Here is a 22,149-nt window from a genome sequence, read left to right as displayed (position 1 = left end):
TCAAGTACGATCAGGTCTGAATACATTCTTGTAAGGAATCCGTATACCTTACCAGAATTTCTATTGTAGAATTGGATGTGAAAAATTAGAGCAGCTCTGTAGTGAAATTAAATATAAATATTATACGACAACACACACATCGCTTTCTAGTCCCAAAGTAAGCGTAGCTTGTGTTATGGGTACTAAGATAGCTGATGAATATTTTTATGGATACACATATATTCTTATAATATCAAATAAACTAGATATAGAAAAACATTCATGTTCATAACACCATCACTATCCGATTGTGGTAATCTAATCCACGGCTTTAGACTCAGAAAGCAGGGTCGCTGCCCACTGCGCCAGTCGGCAGTCAAAATATAGCAGTGTTTATAATATATTAGTTTCGGTCGCCTAAAAATTTTGATTTGTATGCTTATTTTAATCTCTGACCATCATCCAAAAAAACAAAAAATGTGTGATACATCACACATTCATCTGTATATTATAAGTATCTTAATCAAGATATTAATCATACAAATATGGTACACACATATACAGATATACCAAACAATAAACAATATCTGTGCTAAATTTCATCCACATCCTTTCAGCTATTCTGGCGTGATTGAGAGACAAACGAAAATTTCGTATTTATAGTATATTAGCCACTAAGTCAACCTATGTTACTATTACAGTACGTAGATACTGTCCTCCTGTCTCACTGCGTAATAATCGACTCCCACAAAGTGACAATAGATATACCTGTAGTGGTGTGCATAGAGGATATGCACGGGGTATGCAGATGATATAAAATGAAGAAAATCTCCAGTACGAGTTAAAAATACTTAAGGGCAAGCTTTTTATAACTCCTACAATGCCTATCCTTAAGTGTTTTATAATTCGTAATGGAGATTTTATTCATGTTATATCATCTTCATACCCTGTAATATAGCCTATGTTACTATTAAAGTAACTACGCGTACTACTTAACCAATATGGACAAATGGTATCCAACTATTGTGCTCATCATATTACTCCAAAAATATAATAACAAATATACTACAAAGAACACAAAATTATATCCTAAAACTACTTACCAATGCACCTTGGTTCCTAAAAATGAGTTTGCTTCCGGAGCATCTTAATATAAAAACTGATAAAGAAGAAATAAATAGTTTAAAGTAAAAAACAAGACTTTATAACCACCCAGTCCAACTGCAATGCGATTCAAATCACCTAAAATGGTTCGCCGATTGAAAAGACGACATATACTGGATAGCCTGATTTGGGACACATAGGAGACTTTTCCACTGGGGAAGCTATGTAGCTTTATCGCGATAACGACTTACAATACATCTGCTCATAGTCCAACGACTGATTGCAAGATAACACAAAAAAAATCGTAAACTAGCTACTGCCCGTGTTTTGCGTCTGCGTTTATAACCGATTTTTAAAAATCCCGTGGGAACCGTGTGATTTACTCCACTAAAATGAAGCCTATGTTACTCTCCGTCCTTTCTACTAAGTCTATGCCAAAAAAAGAATCTGATTCGTTGCCTAGTAAAGAAGTAAAGGAAGGATAAGTTAACAAACAAAGATTTCCGCATTTATAATATTAGTAAGAAAAAATAGATGTAACACTGAAGGTATAAAAGAAAGTCACCACCTACCAGATCAGTGCCGTAGTTCTCAAAGAAGTTGGCGAAGCCCTCGTTCAGCCAGGTGTAGGTCCAGGATACGGGGCTGACTTCGTTGCCGAACCACATGTGGAGATTCTCGTGGCAAATGATACGGCCGACGTTCTGTTTTGTGGCTGTCGTTGTGACTCCATCTTGAACTAGTAGGGCAACTTCTCTATTTAAAAAGAAAGAAGGAAGATTACAGGATTAAAGTTGCGAGAACAAGTTGAGTCATACTCTATTTTACTCTACTTAACTATAACCACTATAGTCAACGAGAGTAAAATAGAGTAAAATAGAGTCAGAAAGCATTACTATATCACCTGTTTGTACTTCATGGTTTCTTATCAATATCATGAAGACAAGAAGGATTTCTACAAACTTTAAGGTATAGTCATTGTTTTAGTATGAGCATGTTTTTATAACTGGCCACCTGCCTACCATCAAACCCCCTTGGGAGCGTGTCCTTTATACTTTATGTATTCTAAATTCAAAACTACAACGGGTTAAACCTGCTTTATGCAGTTAACGTTCAATAATACAATAGCTTAAACCGGGCCGGCGCAATAAGGCCAAGATTTTATATTTTCTGAACACACTATTCAGCTGTGGTGACCCATGAAATAGCGTTTATTATCCTCTAGAGGTCGCAAGCATTGTGCACCTTGAAATCTCTAGATGACGTTTTGAAATGAAAAAAACGAGGGCATTTATTAATATTTTATTTACATTGCAAATTAAAGCGTGAAGATCTGTGAATCCCTATCCCTATCCCTATCCCTACTAATATTATAAATGTGAATGTAAGTTTGTTTGTTACGCTTTCACGCGAAAACTACTGAACCGATCTTCACAAAACTCTTTATACATATTTTTGAAGGTATTAGAAATAATATATGATACTTTCTATCCCGACATTAAGCTCGGTTCCTTTAAGAGAGGGGATGACAGTGTTTAACGATTTTACACCATAACTCCGAAATTATTACCGATTTAAATAATTATTTTTGTACTTTAGAGTTTATAATATGTGTTTAATTTTGCTCAAACTGTAGTTGGAGATAGAGGACAGAACTCCTCAGTGGACAGCAGCAAATTTAACGCCACATCAAAAAACGAAATCAAACGCAGACGAAGTCGCGGGCAACAGCTAGTGTTTTTATAAAGCAAGTTACGTTATATCGATGATAGCTTATGCTCTTTTTCTTGACAGGAATTTTCTGACTAAACCTAATCATTAGCTTATAGTTGCCAACTGTTGGACTAAAGGCCTCTCCCAACGGATGGATTTGTCCATAATCATCAAGCTGGACAGATGGATTGGTGATTGCAATACAAAGTCGCAGTCGTAGTAAAGATGACACTGATAACCGTTCTTTTTTTATTCCTTTTGCCGCTCCCACTCTTCTCGCGAGGGGAGCCTCGCGAGAAGAGTGGGAGTGACAACTGTATTTAGATAAGAGACCACGCGCTACTATCGTTGTTCGAAATGCGTATACTAAAGCTTTTTAACATGACTGGTACTGATTATATTTGTGTCTGGTTAAAGGGAGGGTTTGGACGTGGCTAGTTATCACCCTACCGACAAAGACGTGTCGCTAAGCGATTTAGAGTTCCAGTGCGATGTCGCGTAGGAACTAATTAGGGGTATGACTACCATACTCTCTAAGGTTAACCCGCTACCATCTTAAACTGCATAATCATTTACCACCAGGTGAGATTGCAATCAAGGAATAAATTGTAGTGGAATAAAAAATAAAAAAAAAACCCATTAAATAAAGACTTAAGCCTTAGTATGCACAATTCAAAATTCATTTATCTACCTCTGCCCTTTTAGGCAGGACAGAGGTTATGTGGGACTCGTTTACCCAAACTAAAAACCACCACGGCATGTCCCTCTCGTTTGCTTTAGTAGACGTCGGGGGAACCGTTGTACACTTTCCAGACGTCTACCAACCGTCCCAACCGATTGCCAGGACAGCTTGACCCCCCATCAGACGGTAAGTAGACTCATATAGTAACGGGTAGCCGAGGCAAATACCCCTGATTTATTTGTTTTGTTTCAGAAACATCTACGTGATGAATCAACGTAAATATGTCTTCAGTATCAGAGTTTCACAGTATCAGGGCATCGTACAAACGCTTGCCATCATATCAAAGTCGTCGCTGAGTCATCGACGAGATGCTATAGGATAACCGTATTGTGCCCGAAACATCTCATTAAATGGGGGCAATTGGAACTAACGCGCACTCTCTGAATTAATCTCTAGTGGGGTTGCGGCCATAATGAAAAAGTCACGCCTTTTGTGACGCAAGTAAATGAGTCCCTTGAGCCACGTGCCTCATTCACGAGACGAAATATGGCGTCGTAACGGCCGTAATGAGGACAATATATCATTATTTTGTATACATAGATAAAAATACTCGAAATTACTTCAGGAACAAGTGAAGTTTTAATGTATGGTGTTTGGAAACTCGACTCGGAATCGTACGGTTAATCTGCTTGGAGACAATTAAAATTCCAAAAAAGAAAACACGTCTTCATTTACATATTATGTAACGCATAGGAATCTAACCAGGGATATCTCCACACACAGAGACCACAGAGTTCGTACCAAAATGTTTAAATCGGTGTTATTACAGAGATAGTACGAGGTAAGATAGTAAGAGGTAAAAAGGTTTAAAAAATGTAATTGGTAATTTGACTTGGTAGGTACCATCACAGAGCTTAGAAGGCGACCCACTGACCACAATAACGCAACGTCCGTTTTGATTGTTTATTTTTTTTTATTCTGCTACAAGTTAGCCCTTGACTGCAATCTCATCTGGTGGTAAGTGATGATGCAGTCTAAGATGGTAGCGGGCTAACTTGTTAGGGAGTATGTTATTTATATCCCTAATAGGATTCTACGCGACATCGCACCGGAACACTTAATCGCTTAGCGGCACATCTTTGTCGGTGGGTTGATAACTAGCCACGGCCAAAGCTTCCCACCAGATCAAAATTGTGAGATTAAGATGTGATCTTCTCTTTTCTTCTATTTAATAATTGTTGTGGTAAAGAAGGCCTAGTAAAATATTTATTATTAACTAAAGTGAACCATCTAAATTAAGATTTATTTCAGTATGAAGATAGACAAATGAAACTTAGAGAAGTATATCAAATATCAAAACTGAGTAGAAGATATCTTCTTCGCTGCACTTGAACAAGAGCAAATAGTGTTAACATGATGAAACTCCAGGGATTTTACTGTTACGGTCATAATAAAGAAGTCAGGGCCTTTGAGCTTCGCGCGAATGACACCCGTGGTTATGCTCACGAGATAAAATATTCTAACAAAGAAACTCCGGGGAACTCTTTCAATGAAACTTGCACTGTTTTAATATTCTATTGTTTCATTATAAACTTTGCCAAGCATTAATTAGGGCTGAGATTCTATTATCAGATTAGATAAATTACAAAAGATACTGTACTTAAGTCGATTGTACCCAAAATCTAAATAAAAATTGACTATGCTATAAAATTGCGCTGTTTTTATCAACAATGCGCTCGCTACCAAGCGATAAGGCCGCCTTTTGTATTCTACTTCTATTATTATGTTTCATTTTTTTCTTGTGTAATTCTTAATGTGGTGTACAAATAAAGAGTTATAATAATAATGCGCGAACAATGCAATTGAGTATAAAAATATTTAAATACTATCTTTTACTCGTAAACTGAATTTAGTTCAGTATACGCTCCCAGTTGTCATGGTTTTTAATGCGGCAAGTTCGCTTGCAAGTTGGACTTTCTAACATGCTTTAATTTTCTACTGTACTGGGCCGAATTTATACTACCTTATATCATACAGTGATACAGAGAGTGAGACCTCAAAGAAGTTTCTTAGATGTGTGTTTTTTTTAAATTTTAAATAAAAAATTCTAATTCAGACTTAAAACTCTATTCAACTTTTCTTATAAAAGTCACTTGTGACACATACCTACATCAATTGTGATAAGTTATCAAATAAGTAAGAAAATATTATTTATCAATGATAAATACATTTCTAAACCTATTTAAAAACAACCTATTTAGAACAATAATAACTAATATCCAAGCTTTTGTTCAGCCTGGTAATGTGGACCGCAGTATTTTTTCTGAAATATTGACTTCTATTGTAGACGGCCGATTGGCGCAGTGGACAACGGCTCTGCTTTCTGCGTGCCCTGGACGCTTCGCTGGGTTCGATTCCCACGACTCAAAAATGTTTGTGCGATGAACATGATTGTTTTTCAGTGTCTGGGTGTCTTTATGAATAATGTGTATTTATGTATATTATTCATAAAAATAATTATCAGTTATCTTAGTACCCATAACACAAGCTACGCTTACTTTGAGGCTAGATGGCGATGTGTGTATGGTCGTAGTATATTTATTTATTTATTCTCCTCTCCTATATCTGCACTTTTCATCTCTCTGCAAGGAAACAGGTTTCTTTGACCTATTACTGTATTGAAGAAGGACAACAAATTTCACGTTTGTTAGCATTATTTATTATCTTTATCAACAGCTTAAGGTAGAACCACACTGCGTTGTGTGGCTTATTAGCCCGTGTACAGCAGGGTTTACCGTCTACCTATATTTATTTTATTTTACGCATAAAACACATAACGCTAATACGCGTATCTGTCAACTTGTCGGTTTTGACACACATCATATATACCAAATAATATGAACAAATATGATTTGCACAAATATTTGGCAAATTCGGCACACTGGTACGAAGAACGCAATATGTTTGTTTATTTGTTTGAATACTTTATTACATATAATACAGAATAAGCAGAATAGAAATTGGGGCGTGAAAAGGCAGTGTTATCGCTAAAGCGATCTCTTCCAGACAACGTTAGACATAACTTTCTAAGGTGACCTCAATGTCGAGTATACCGTTGAAAATAACTACTGGTAGCTGGGACAGTTCATCAACGGAGTAACTGATTTTAATCTCAATGGGCTTTTGTATCAAAGACGGCTTATACATTTTGTCCTTTAGAATTTCGAGCCTGGTTTTCTCCCATTGTTCTTTGATTTAAGTTATTCGATGTAATTAATTATTTTAAAGGCATGTTCAGATGACAGGACTGAAACGCGCGTAAAGGTACTGATACAATCACTTAGTAGGCTCTTATACGTGCTTGGTGTGTATTTGCAAGGATGCATGCTAATTGAGCAATAACTGCAAAGCAATATTAAATTTTATTTCAATACAAGTTAGCTCTTAGGTAATTTGACTTGGCAGGTACCATCACAGAGCTGAGTAGGCGATCCAATGACCACAATAACGCAAGGACCAGGATTGTTAATGATTTTTTTAATTCCGCTACAAGTTAGCCTTTTACTGCAATCTCATCAGTGATGATGTAGTTTACGACGGTAGCGTGCTGAACTAGGGGTTAAACTAAGCCCTACGCCTAATAATTTTCTACGATATATAAAGATATACTGTAGAAAACTATTAGGTGGGAAGTTATAATTTGCCACGAAGCTTCCATCAGTAGAAACGCTTTGACTTCTCGTTTTGACGTAGACATACGCCAAGCATAATTTTTTTACTACAAAGCATTTTTAGCGTTCAGTTGCGATGCAACGTAGATTGATAAATGGTATGACAATTTGAGATGGTGACAACAAGAAGAACTCCCGGCTAAGTTTATTGTGGGCTTCTTCTTAGACCAGGTTTGAACCCTAGCCATCACTACTCACATTTTGTATGTAATCAACACATTAAAAGTGCCATCTTTGTGCCCTATTTGAAAAAAGAAATATTTGAATTTCACTTTGACTATGCCATACACCCTACACAACCCGCTATCATCTTAACTTACCACCAAATGTGAATGCAGTCAAGGACTAACTTGTAGTGAAATCTAAAAAAGCAAACAATAAATCTAGGACGAATGAGATGAAATTTCTTTTGGCTTTATATACTAATAGAAGTAGCGGCATACCTGTAAATAACGAGACCCCAATTCTCCATAGCGCCTGCAGCGAAATCTGGTACAGCAGCTTTGTCGAACTTGGGCAGGGCATAGTCGAACTTAGTGTAATTTTGCAGAGCGATCATATTCCTTTGTCCATAATCCAATGCAAATGCCGCGGTGTTCCGTGTTTCTGGTCTGGAGTACACCCTGAAGGGCTTAGGGAAGATGCTTGTTGCTTCAAGGGGTTCGTTGGTGACGAAGTCGAAGTCGGAAACCAGGTAGGCCAAGAGATAGGTGGACTGTATGACGGTGTCTTGAAACTCGTATTTAGAAACATTCGGTACTTCTGGCCTGAAAAACCCATCATCGTCATTATCAACCCATTACGGCCACTACAGAGCACGGGTCTCCTCCCACAATGAGAAGGGGTTAAGCCGTAGTCCACCACGCGGGCCCAGTGCGGATTGGTGGACTCCACACACCTTTGAGAACACTATAGAGAACTCTCAGGCATGCAGGTTTCCTCACGAAGTTTTCCTTCACCGCTGAAGCAAGTGATATTTAAATTGAAAAGTTTGAGGTGGAATTTTGACTTGACCTTCCAAAGTAAACTGGGATAGTACTGTTAGTTCTTTCAGACATTATATATTGCATTTCTGATTTAATGTTTTATTAATAGAAAGCATGATCTCGTAATTTTAGCAATTAAATATCACTTGCTTGTACTTTCAAGCATTGTAAGAAAAACTGCATAGCTCAGAGTTCGCTATAACGTTCTCTTAAGGGTGTGGAATTTACCACTCTGCACTTGGCCAGCGTGGTAGACAAAATAATATATAAATTGGAATTTAAAAAAAAAAACTGACTTTTATTATTATTATAATATTATCATGACATTAGTATTTGACTATTAAATCAATTCCTTTGATTTATCCATATTGAAGGAGTTGTGTAAAAATATGCAATTCGCCATTTGAAATCCAAGATGGCTGCCGAAACAACGGAAGCCAACTTGGATTTCAAATTGGTCATAGTGTATTCTACTGTTCAAGCTCTTTCATTTGACATCCATATTAAGGGGGTTGTGAAAAAAATATACAATACATTTTTGTTGCGGCGGCCATCTTGGAATGATTTTTATCAAATAATTTACCTTACAAACAACAAAAACAAAATCAAAATCAGTTCATCTATTCAGGAAATATATGACACAGACAAACACACATATATTTTTTAACCCCCCCAAAGGGGTGAGCTGGGATTTTTTTGTTAAAAAATCCCTGCTCATAACCCCTTTGAAAAGGCTATAGACCACTTTCAGGTATCCTTAAGTTTTTTTTCCTTCATCGGTAAAACAAGTATAATTTAATTCCTTAAAAACAAACTCCGAAAAGTTCCGTGTCTGGAATTGAACTCGTCTCCCCGCATTGTAAAAGTATACTAAATCGATAAACTTTGTAAAGTGCGGTTTATTTGCAGACAAACCGACAACTGTACTTGACGCACAACCGCAGCCTCGCTGTAACCACAATCTCTGCTGAATCTGTATTTCTATTCTAACTACCTACTGATTAAACCATGAAAATTTTAGTTTTAAATAATCTGTTTATGTAAGAGAACAGACATTGTCTCTGCAATTTGCAAGAAATAGTTAGCTATGACGAAAAATTAAAGATAAAATTTTTAAAAAGATTTTTATGTTGTTACGCCAAAGAGTTATAACTTCTAACGCGTTTACATAAGTACACACACGTTTTTTTATATTAGGGTTTTGCGGGTTTTTATTTATTCTCTTTCTTTGCACAGTTAATAAAAATAAGAAGAAGAATTAAAACAAACACAGAAAGAAGCAGTATACAAAAGGCGGCCTTATCGCTTAGCAGCGATCTCTGTCAGGCAACCTTAGGATAAGGAAAACAAGAGGATAACAGACTGCAGGTTGTGCTTAATTAAAAAATATACATACGAATAACTAAATACTAATACTAACAAACTATGTAAGTATAAGTAAATACAGAAAATAAGATACGCCCAGATGGCATTGCCGAGATTTTTGTAATTGCCACATTGGATTGATAATCGCTTAATTACATTAATATGCATGAAAAATACTTCACATAATATGTAAACCATTAATTAACGTACGAAACAATGACTTGATAGGTATTTTGTAGAGAGCTCGAAATTCCACAGTGTAATAAAATATCGGTTATTATTATTTGGTTAGTATTTGAAAACATTATAGTTACCTTTAGTTTTTAAGTTAATGAACATACATTTTATAATGTTATTTAATAAAATATATACGAAACCGGAAACCTGCATGCCTGAGAGTTCTACATAATGTTCTGAAAGGTATGTGGAGTCACACAATCCGCACTGGGCCAACGTGGTGGACGGCCTTAGCCCCTTCTAATTGTAGGAGGAGACCCGTGCGTATTATATTCATCATTATAATATCAACCCATTACCAGCCCGCTTGGGTCTCGTCCCACCCAATCCCAATGAGGGGTTAAGGCCGCAGTCCACTAAGCTGGCCGTGCGCTGATTGGTGGACTCCACACGTCTTTGGGAACATTGTGGAGAACTCTCAAGCATGCAGGTTGCACACGATGTTTTCCTTCACCGCAAGTGATTTCATATTAAAAAACGCACATAAAATAGAAAAGTTAGAGGTGCTGGGATCCGAACAAGGTTCCTCAAAAGTGAAGTCGAAGTCCTACCCTCGGCTATCACAGCTTCAATCCGCTATTTTAAATAATCTAAAAAGTTTACAGGAATATTAACTTACTTCAACAGATCGGTCCTTAAAGGCATGTTTGTCCTCACAGTTGTGTATTTAGGAGGTGCGTAGATGGTTGTCCTGAACACAGCCTTATATCGCGGCTCATCGTAGCAAGGGAACGCGCGCCGAGCGAAAGTCGGCTGCAGTTGGGATGTTATAAGGTTACTGAAAGCAAAATCCTGGTCATCTTCGGTAAAAGTAAAAATAAACTTGTAGTGCAGTTTACTAGGCTGCATAAAAATAGTAATTTGTTTAAGGATAGTTATTGTATATCATTTTATAACAAATTACCAGATGATATCCTTGAGATGTCTCTCAATGAGTTCAAAGTTTATATAAACTTTAACGTAAGCTTATAGAAAAATCCTATTATAATATTAATGATTACATGTATGATTAAAAAGCTTGGGTATGAATTGCTCTAACTTCGTAGCTCAACATTAACTACTGTGATATGGTTCTTCTTAGACCAGGGCGCGTTTGGAACCCTCTTAGCTTTAGTTTTAATGTCAACGAATGCAGTTACTATACTATGCAGCACTAACATAAGTGTCGCATGTTAAATGTATGAACGCTTCATAAGTGCCTGTGTATGTATACAGTAATAATTGAGTGGTATAGAGCTTGGTTCCTAAACGCTGGTCTGGTTTAGCTTGACTAGCAACACATATACGAGTATTTTGTCGCAATAAAAAAGCGTAAGTCGCTCATCATGGTGATAAAGGCGCATTTTGTACTAATTGAATTCAAATTTCTCCTTAACAATGTCCTAACTTATATATATATAAATGCAAAGTGTGTTTGTATGTTTGTTTGTTTGTCCATCTTTAACACTCTAATGAAGTAAACAAACAACTTGATTTTTTACGTAAAAGCAGGAGAGAAACATAGGCTACATGTTATCCCAAGACAACTAACGATTCTTACGGGATTTGAAAAAAACCTTAATAAAGGCGATCGCGGCTAGCAGTTATAAATATTTGACTAATGAATTTTAACCTATTCCTTCCATGTTTTAGTATGTTTGTAATATTAGCCAATACTATGTTGTGTATTATTACAAAAGAAACCTATAAATAAACAAGCGGGGCCCTTATACCATAGCTTTACTAACATTATTTTAGCATTGTCGATACTCCTGTATCGGAACTATTATCCTTATTTTAAAGACGCCAATATATGTCATTAAAACCGCTATTTTTATTTAATCTATCTTATAATCTTTTTAATTTATATCCTAATATATATACATTATATCCTACTAAATAATATTACTAGCTGTACCCTGCCACTGTGGCACATTGTGATTGAAAAAACATTCTTTGATGTATTATATATATATCATACTAAAATTTTAGCCCGATCGGTGCAGAACTTTTTGAGTTCTTGAAGCGTGGACATAACATTTTTATATATATAGATAAATGTGAAAATGTGAATGTTTCTTACTCAATCATCCAAAAACGGCAGAAAGCATTTGGATGAAATTTGGCATGCATGTAGCCTTTCACATGGAAAGGAACATAGGTTACCTTTTATCCCGATTCCCAAGTAGTTCTCAAGGGAAAGTTTTAAGTTGTTTTTGAGCCTAGTCGCGGGCAGATAGCTTCGAAATTTGGTATGCTTGTCACCTATGATATGGAAAAGGACATGTACTTTCTATACCAAATTCTTGAATAGTTTCCGCGGCAGGATTGAAAATTGTTAACGAACGAAGCTTTACAAACAATTCTGAAGTCCACGCAGATGAAGTCGCGGGCAGAAGCTAGTAATTTATAAGCCTCTCATCGAATAGGAGAAATGGATACAATATAAGCAAAGACTCCACGATTATCCAATGCCGACTAGCGGGTACGGCAGTTTTTTTTTTTAATCTTACTACTTGTTGTTTCAACAGTTTAATACTCACACTGTCCCAATATTAGGGCGTTCATAAGTCGACACATATATACCAAACATATTTGTCGCGTATGACCCTATATACTCTATCTTCAGATGATAGGGTCGCATTATGTTCAACTCGACCTTAGATCTAACTGTCAGGAAGTGAGTATCATCGGTGGCAATATTACTACTCTCCAGGATATCAACGTTTTCATCCAAAGCATCATAAAGACCTATCTTGGTTATATTCATTGCCATAGCGTGTAATACAATCGTACTCGTGTTCACTGTTGGGAATAACCTAATAGTGACATCTCCCGTGAAAAAGTCATGGTTTCCGGGGTCTAGGAAAAGTCGCACGTCGTAGAACGTCGGGTAGGAGGTCCCTGGGAGCACGTAAGCTTCATCAGGTATATTTGTGGCATATTTAGCGCTGGGAGGCACGTTGTATGCAAGACCGGTCCCCAACAGGGAGAGAAGTACCAGGGTAAACATATCTGTAAGTAAAAAATAGTTTTCTTAATGTAACAAATCTTCTTGAGATTTGTTTTACGCCATTATTTGCCTGTATGAGATTGCTATGTAGCGATAAGGTCGCCAAATTGTATACTGTGGGATATTTTTTTTTAATGTTTCTGTATGTTAATGTGGTAGAATAGAATAGAAAAACTTTATTGCAACACAACACAATAGGAAAAATACAAGGAAAACTGTAATAGTTCTTAGTGATAGGGTGCAAAGGCAGCCTTATCACTAAAAGTGATCTTTTAAAGGCAACCTAATAATAATTATATATAAATTTATTAACCAAAATTCACAAGTAGACTTAAAACTATTATGGTGTAATCATAAATTCTTACGAATTTTACCGTACACCATCGTGCCGTCGACAAAAGGTAACTAAAGAAATTAATTAACACCCACCTACTTACTACATCAATCAAGATATTCTATATAAATAAAATTCCCTAAATATAATTAGGTAGATACATCGGAAGTTTAAAATTGGTAGTAGGTAGGCAGGTAGGTACTATAAATATATTTTAATATTAACTAACAATCTTATTTAAACCTATATCCTATAACTTTATTAGATATGTTAACTTTTACTATTTAAACTATTGCTATTTACAAAAAACCTTAAGTGGATAACAAAGCAGGTAGTTTAAAAATGCGGTAAGTTAATGCCACGAACGTCCATCGAGCAACGCAATACAGGATGTTCAGTTGTCGCAATGTACTTTGAAATTGTAATTTGTTGATAGTATTGTTTTAATTTAAATTTTATGTTTTTATGTGTTATGGTGTCTTTGAGTGACTTAGGTAACTGACCGGAGCGTACGAAGCCGATTAAAAAGTAAAAAGTGGATGGCGCATAAAGTATGTTACAAAAAAATAAAATAAACTTACATGAACATACATACTACATTTACATATTAACTTAATATATATACTATAATAGATATATATGATATATATATATATATATATATATATATATATATATATATATATATATGCCCTGTGCATAGAGGGTGTGCACAGGGTGTGCAGCTGATGTATAATGAAGAAAATCTCCAGTACGAGTTGTAAAAAACTTAAGGATTAGCTTTGTAAGTGTTATATTGAGACTAGCCTTAAGTTTTTTATAACTCGAACTGGAGATTTACTTCATTTTATATCAGTATACCCTCTATGCACGCCACTTTCGGCACACGTCTATCGGTATAATATTATAAGTATTAACGTAAAAATATTCATCAGTCTACTATACCCATAACACAAGCTACGCTTACTTTGGGGCTAGATGGCCATTTGTGTATAGTTGATATATATATCATTGTCATCCACCCATTACCAGCCCACTGTTATACGCTATTGATGCATATTAGTAAAATGTGACCTTGATTAATTTAATCTAACAATTAATCGCTGATAGCGTTATCGATACAGTAATCTACAGATCAGTATGTACTTATAATGTTTTGAACATACAAAATATAATTTTAGTAATAATATATATTATGTTCTACATTACTGAGCTAGAACACTGATAGTATTTACCACTTCTTCTTATGGAGTCTTTATCATCGCAAAGGTAGTCAGGTAAGGTAGTCAGTTAGTTTGTAAGTATGAATTTATAGAACAGTGACTCGACACTTTAAAAATAATTATTAAGTTACGTTTTGCCTATGCTTGCAGGAAATATTATATACTTGAATTACTTTCTACTTCATACATAACTAATAATACTTTGGTAAGTATGACAGACTTCTTCATTTACTGCGAATAATAATAAAGTTACTGTTACAATGAATACTAAAGTTAGGATGGATGGAGGCTGAAAGGACCTCGATGAAAGTTTGGATGGATGGAGGTTTAATGAACCTTGATGAAAGTTTGGATATATGGAGGCTGAATGGATCTCGATGAAAGTTTGGATGGATTGAGGCCTAATGGACCTCGATGAAAGTTTGGATGGATGGAGGCTGAATGGACCTCGATGAAAGTTTGGATGGATGGAGGCTGAATGGACCTCGATGAAAGTTTGGATGGATGGAGGCTGAATGGACCTCGATGAAAGTTTGGATGGATGGAGGTTTAATGAACCTCGATAAAAGTTTGGATATATGGAGGCTGAATAGATCTCGATGAAAGTTTGGTTGGATGGCGGCTGATTGGACCTCGATGAAAGTTTGGATGGATGGAGGCTGCCGAATGGACCTCTATGAAAGTTTTGATGGGTGGAGGCTGAATGGACCTCTATGAAATTTAGCACTGAGATAGAATAAAGTCGGCAATAGCAGAAAGGAATTTTGCATCCCGGAAAAATGTACTGAGCATGGCACCCTCAATCGGGTTCTACGCGTAAAATGTCTTGGTCGGTAGGGTGGTAACTAAAAACAGACTAGCCTAGAGATAAATCAACAATTATAAATTCCCATAAAGCCCCCACTAGCAATGATATCCAGTACCTACATTTATAAGACCACAGCGTTAACCAATGCGCCAGAAGGTCGTCTAACACTTGCCTTTTTCCTCAAACATAAAAAAAATATATTGCAACAGAGTTTCAAGTGGATTCTTACATCGTTCTATCGATGTTATCTTTTGATATTCAAAATGACTGTTGGGGAATTTCCTTATCTGTGGTAGGACTACTGATCTTAACTTTTAGTACTTTTATCTATACATCATCATACTTTACTGTCAGGGAATTTTATCAGCGAAAACGAGGCGCATTTTTTAATAATGACACATAGTTCTACATCTCTATACGACAGCTTCTGTAGTGTAACAATAGAGGATAATTTTTTTTTTGGTGGTTCTGTATCGGTAGTATTACATTTTTTACCATGTTTGAGCATAAAATAAGCAAATCATGGCTACTCGTAATAGGTATCAACCTAAATAAATTATCCACTACCATCTTACGCTGCATCATCACTTACCACCAGGTGAGATTGCAGTTATGGGTTAAGTTGTAGAGGATTAAAAAAGAAAACATCGTAAATTGTGGCATGCAATTGAAAAGTTATTATTACGCTTTATTTTATGGAATTACAGCTGCATCGATAGGACTGAGTGCGAGAACTTTGTTTGCATGTCAAAAGTTGAGAGCTATTGTAGGGTGCCCATAATTATCTTTTACGGGGACTAATCTTTATTAACCGCTAATTTCTGTATCGTTAAGTAAAACATAAAAATAAAAAAATATATGTTCATAAATTTGGTTCATGTGTCATACATATTAAAATATCCGCAGTGAAAAAAAAAATATCCTGTTTATTTATAAGGTGCACAGTGCTGCTATATTATGTCTAGATATCTAAAACTTTTGGTAATAGATATAATTCTTCCCAGCGAAACAATATTTGCCCGTAATTTCAGAAATATTGTGTTTTTTTTTTCAATTGTATAAAACCGATAACCATTAAGTCTAAATCGATATGCGTTTGATAGGAAAATTTTAGTATATAAAATCACAAAATTACATCTAACCATAATTTTAACTAATATTATCTCAAACTTTTAATAAATACAAAAAAAGTTACAAAAAAATTAAAATTTTATGCAGACATACTGAATGTTTTGGTTATTTATATATGTTTTTTTTAATTATAAATTTTATGATAAATTTTCCTCTGAGTCTAGGCAAAAAACTTAATAAAAATATAAAATTTAGTTATTCCGAACTCAACGTCTATAAGAAAATTAAACGTCGCATACTGAAATGTGCATACCGGTTAAATTACGCTCTCAATATCTGTCGCAATACGTCACAACTTTTGTCATCAAATCGAGCATTTAACACAAAAAAAAAATAAAGCAGTATAATCTGACCGCCGAAAGAATGAAACCCTGAGATCTGTAACATGGTAATAAAAAAGTTAGATGAGAATATAATAATACAGTGTTTCATAAGTCATTGGCAAAGGAAATAAACTCTAAATTTATTTTTTATTGAAAATCACGCCTCTTAAAATTTTTAACCTGTACCGACCGCATTCTTATTTAATAAACAAGATGAGTGCCCCATGTGAGATTTTATAAAGCTGTAACTGCTGTAACCTATTTATAATGAAATGCACGAGTTGTTTGATAATCTAGAAATATTTATTTTTTTAATTTTTCATCTTTTGTTTCGATTATTACTCGGTTTGCCCTTCCTTTACGCCCTGAATAAGCAACCAATCATATTCATTTTTGGCATAGAGCTAGTTGAAAGGACGGATAGCAACATAGGCTACTTTTTATGCTAGAAAAACAAACGATTTCTAAAGTATTTTTAAAAAACCGTAATAAACGCGGACGAAGGACGCAGTGGTTATGTTATTAACACGTATTGTATATACGTGCATGTATTGTAGTTGTGTTTGGATTTTTTTGTTTATTTCTCTACAAGTTAGCCCTTGATTGCAAACTCACCTGGTGGTAAGTGATGATGCAGTCTAAGATGGTAACGGGCTAACCCGTTAGGTAGTATGGTAGTCATACCCCTAATAGGTTTCTACGCGGCATCGCACCGGAACACTTATCGTTTTGCGGCACATCTTTGTCGGTAGAATGGTAACTAGATATAATACAGAAATTATAAATTCCCAAATTGCCTCTGCAGGGCTAGCGCGGGCAGGAGACAAAAATTATATCCCCCGATTATATCCCCTGACAAGGTATATAACGAACGTGTCCACTTGCTAAACGAATAAAGCACGGAAACATGGAGTAGGAAAAGTTAACCCCCGTTTATTGTTACACATATATTATTTGGATATTATTTCCACTTATGCACCAGTGCTCTGAGAGTTGATAAAGCTGTGGGAGAAGATACATTGTTATCCTTCCTCCGGGGATTTAATTGTCCCCTGCCCATGCTAGCCGTGCTGCGGGGAATCGAACCTAGAACCTCCTACTTAAAATATAAATACGGATGCATAACGTTTTTAAATGACGTTATAATTATTATTTGGGTGCCTATTTGGACTATCGTTATCCTTTTGTCTAAGCCGCCGTAATAGGGATATAAGATATAAGAGATAAATATCTTTCAATTCAAAGCCGCCCATCAGCCGATTAAAACCAATGATAATGAAGTGATATTATAGTTTTTGCCATAATTTACATTTTTATCACTGATATACATCAAATGTTGGCATATCTATTTTTATTTTTATTTATTTTAAACAACTTTATTGCATAATAAAGGAAACACACAGGAAAACTTACATTAACATAAATTATATGCAAAAGGCGGCCTTATCACTAATAGTGATCTCTTCCAGGCTACCTTAACTATTGGGATAAGGCAATGAGTCCCGTCGAGTTAGTTTTCATCATCATCATCACATCAACACAATACCGGCCCACTACAGAGCCCGCTAGTCCTCCAATGAGAAGGGACTAAGGCCGTAGTCCACCAATCTGGCCCAGTGCGGATTGGTGGACTCCACACACCACTGAGAACTCGCAGAACTCTCAGGCATGCATATTTCCTCAAGATGTTTTACTGCACCGTCGAAGCAAGTGATATTTTAATTACTTAAAACGCATATAACTTACAAAAGTAAGAGGTGCGTGCTCGGATTCTCTGGAAGTCTCGCTTTTACCCAATGCTATATCACCACTTCCTTCCCGCCTTATTTTTACTGACTTTAAAAAAGAAGCTATTACTCAATCTTTAATGGTTATATCTATTTGTTTTTATCAATCTAACCTCACGTCTTTACATCATAAAGCGAGTGATTTATATGGTATTTCTATTGTTTATTCCCACGATATAAAGCGAGGTTTGGCTGAAACATAAAAATTGATGTGATCAGGTTCACTAAGGTTTCGTTGGGAAATAATGTAATTTTTACAACTTGCGTTTATTGCATTTTTTTAGTAAACAATTCTCAGTAACAGCCCGGAGTTATTCTAATTATTTTCATTGAAGTTATACTTCTTTCGGCGCGTTAGGGAAAAATGATGGACGTACATTTTTACGATGCGCTCGCACACCGCGACAAAAAACCCTGAAGTTAGCTATAAGGCTTTACAGTGTACACTTTAAATTGTCAAAGTCTGCGGGCTCATTTCGGTGATTCAATTGATTCAATCGTACAAAAATCTCAAATTTTAATGTTGAGTGAAACTTGGATGTATGATAATAAGATAACTAGATAATGCGTTATAATGAAACTTTCAACGTATTTAATACCTTTTTCCTATAGTTAGCTTTTCTTTTTTACAAACATAGAATAAGGCGAAAGATAAAATTTTTGAAAAGATTTGTATCTTATTACGCCAAAGAATTATAACTTCTAACGTGTAAGCCATTGACTGCAATCTCGCCTGCCGATGATGATGCAGTCTAAGATGGTAGCGGGCTAACCTGTTAGGTGTATAGCAGTATATTAAACCCATAATCGGTTTCTACGTGACATCGTACCGGAACGCTAAAACGCTTAGCGACACGTTTTTGTCGGTAGGGTTGTTACTAACCATCGCAGAAGCCTCCCATTAGACAAAATTAATTAGAAAATTGGCGTTGTCATCTCTCGTGCCTCGGAGAGCACCGGTCCCTGTTTCTATCACTAAGTTGTAATAAAGTCGTCAAAGTCAACACGCATAGGAGCAGCTGTATTAAATTTAAATCGAGGTTGGTCCTAAATTCCCAGTGATCCAAACGTAGGTTTTAAAAGTGCTCCGCTTCAAAATTCATTTTATTTCTCAGTCTGAGCTAGAAGGTAGGAATGCACTTAGTTCTTTTGAAAGCTAGGAAACTGTGCAGCTTCAAGTTATTTGGTAAAATGCGCCTTTTGATACATTTACGTCCTTAATTTAAATCAGAACTAAAAAAAGACATGTAGGGTAGTCTTTGGGAAATGCCGAAATAAGAGAAAACAAAGTAACCTGTGAATATTTGTTGTCGAGCTATTAGATAATTATTTTCGAATTATTTTTTGTTTTATAGAGCAGTGCATATTGTAAAGGATTAAAGTTTAAATCATAACTTGGAATTAAAAAATTATAATTTCGAATAAACAATTCACAGTTTACTTAGTTTTATTACGTTCAGAGATACTACTCTTGTTTACATAATATAATGTATATAGAGGTATAACGCAAGGAGGTATATGTAATTACAGTAAACATATAGCTCATGTCAAGCGTGCGGTGACGATGACGACAGTCATTATTTTGGTTCACCCAAAAAGTTCTCAACGCGCCTAGAGGTATTTTCGCTTACAAAATAGCATTTCATCAATATTGATGGTAAGAACAAAGAAAATCTTGGAAAATCTTGTATTTCAAATTTAACGTGTTACAAACTTTCTTGACAAAAGGGAGACAATGTTTCTTTTCAAATTTTTTTTATGACTTCCAGGCATATATTTTATTCGAGCGGTTCGTTTCCATGCGTCGTAATGGGGATATAAGTAAATATGTATATATATGTATATATATATATATATATATATATATACATATATATACATATAGTATATGTATATATATATATATATATACATATATATACTTGGACGTCACGGCCTTGGACTCACAAAGCAGGGTCGCTGCCCACTGCGCCAACCGGCTGTCATAATAAATATATATATTTGTTTATTTATTTAGTTTTCCTCCATTTTCTATCATTTGTTTTCTTTTTGTAAGTTATATGTATTTTCCGTTTTACGTTAGGGTGTCAGCAGAGAGTGATTTAGTTTCAAGTTTTATTTAATACCTAGATAACGAATGTTAAGTTCGCCTTTAAGTGTGTATACAATGTTAGTGCTTACTTTAGTGTTTTTTTTTTTCTTTCATGAATCTGAATTCATTGTATACCGTTGTCCTACCTTCCTATTAATAAAATAAGCACCTGTAACATTTTGGAATGATGTGGGTTCCAAGCAATCAAGTATCACCACCTTTAACGGCGAAAGAAACAGGAAACCTGCATGCCGGAGAGTTTTCCATAATATTCTCAAAGGCGTATGAAGTTTACCAATACACACTTGAATTCTCATTCTGAGTGGAGTCCAGTGCCCTTTTTTTTTGTCGTGGTGAAAAAACTGTATGGCTACCTCTGTACTTTTGGGCAGGTTATGTGAGATTCGTTTACCCCAACTAAAAGCTACCACGGCGTGTCCCTCTTGTTGGCTTTAATAAACGTCCGAGGAACCGATTGTATACTTCCCAGATGACTACCAACCGCCCCAACCGTTTGCCAGGACTACTCCGCTAAGGAGGAGGGGATCAGGACAGCTTGACCCCCACCCAGACAGTATAGAGACTCATATAGTGACGGGTAGCTAGCCCAATAACTACCCGCCGCCTCCTGCGCCCCCCGCCCCCCCCCCCCCCCCGTCTAGCATGGCAAATACAACGCTGGGCAGCGAGAGGTCCTCGCCGATTTCCAGAGTATGGATGGAGATATAAGGATGGAGTCGATTGCCAGTGGCATGCATAGGTATGGTATGCACAGGGTATGCAGATGATTTAAAAGGAAGAAAATCTCCAGTACGAGTTATAAAAAACTTAAGGATTGGCATTGCAAGTGCTATAAAATCCTACCCTTAAATATTTATATCTCGTACTGGAGATTTTCTTCATTTTATATCATCTGCATAACCTCTATGCACGCCACAGCCTGCAGTAGGCTGGTATTTGGTTGATGGTGATGGTGAATAGAATATTTGAAGGTATCTAGAATATGCTAATAAAGATAAGAAGATATTTTCAAGACTCACCTATAAAAACATGTGGTCCGGCTCACGGCGTGACCTACACTCACTGATAACGAAAATTTGATATAAATAATATATTAATTGATATGAAAATCATTTTAGGGATCCTTTATCGCGATATAAAAAAACGTTTTAACCGTTTGTATTTGTCATCGTAGCTCTAAAAGCAAGTTTCGTCGAATAACATACCTACTTATTACTTCTAGTACACACTTGTCTTATAATCCGAGGGCTGTAGTCTGTGTCGGTATTTACAAGAGATCAAAAGCGACGAGCTGCTGTTTTTCTTTTCATGTTATGCTTCTAGGTAGGTTCTTCAATTATATCTTACGTTATCATATAGTGCACCAAAACAGCTTCTTCTAAATTTTTGATACATTTTTACGCTTTACGTTCATAATGCAATTGTATAGCATTATTTCATATATATATATAGATACATAAGATACTTTGGATCTCATTTTAAGACATGATTCTTTGGTATTGGCTACTAAGGAAATAATTTCTGCAGGAGTTGATTTATAATTGTATTTCTTTTTTTAATAGGTCATTAAACTGTTTTTAATTTATCATCCTGCTAAAATAATCCTGGTGAATTCAAATTCAAATTCAAAAAATTCAAAAT

General features: G+C 35.7%; 1 protein-coding gene across 1 annotated transcript in view; it reads right to left on the bottom strand.

Annotated features, from left to right (window-relative positions):
• LOC120626331 (aminopeptidase N-like) overlaps window positions 1-12,789 on the bottom strand; it is a 33,434-nt gene extending 20,645 nt beyond the window's left edge. The window contains exons 1-4 of the mRNA XM_039893822.1: window positions 12,320-12,789; window positions 10,417-10,575; window positions 7,653-7,976; window positions 1,656-1,839 (exon numbers count right to left, since the gene is read on the bottom strand). Of these exons, the coding sequence (XP_039749756.1) occupies window positions 1,656-1,839; window positions 7,653-7,976; window positions 10,417-10,575; window positions 12,320-12,789 (1,137 nt within the window). The remainder of the gene's footprint in view (window positions 1-1,655; window positions 1,840-7,652; window positions 7,977-10,416; window positions 10,576-12,319) is intronic.
• Between the last annotated feature and the right edge of the window lie 9,360 nt (window positions 12,790-22,149).

The sequence above is a fragment of the Pararge aegeria genome, chromosome 9, assembly GCF_905163445.1.
Source record: "Pararge aegeria chromosome 9, ilParAegt1.1, whole genome shotgun sequence".
NCBI lineage: Eukaryota > Metazoa > Arthropoda > Insecta > Lepidoptera > Nymphalidae > Pararge > Pararge aegeria.
The sequence above is the reverse complement of the archived record's forward strand: the minus strand, read 5'-3'. Positions and strand labels throughout refer to the sequence as shown.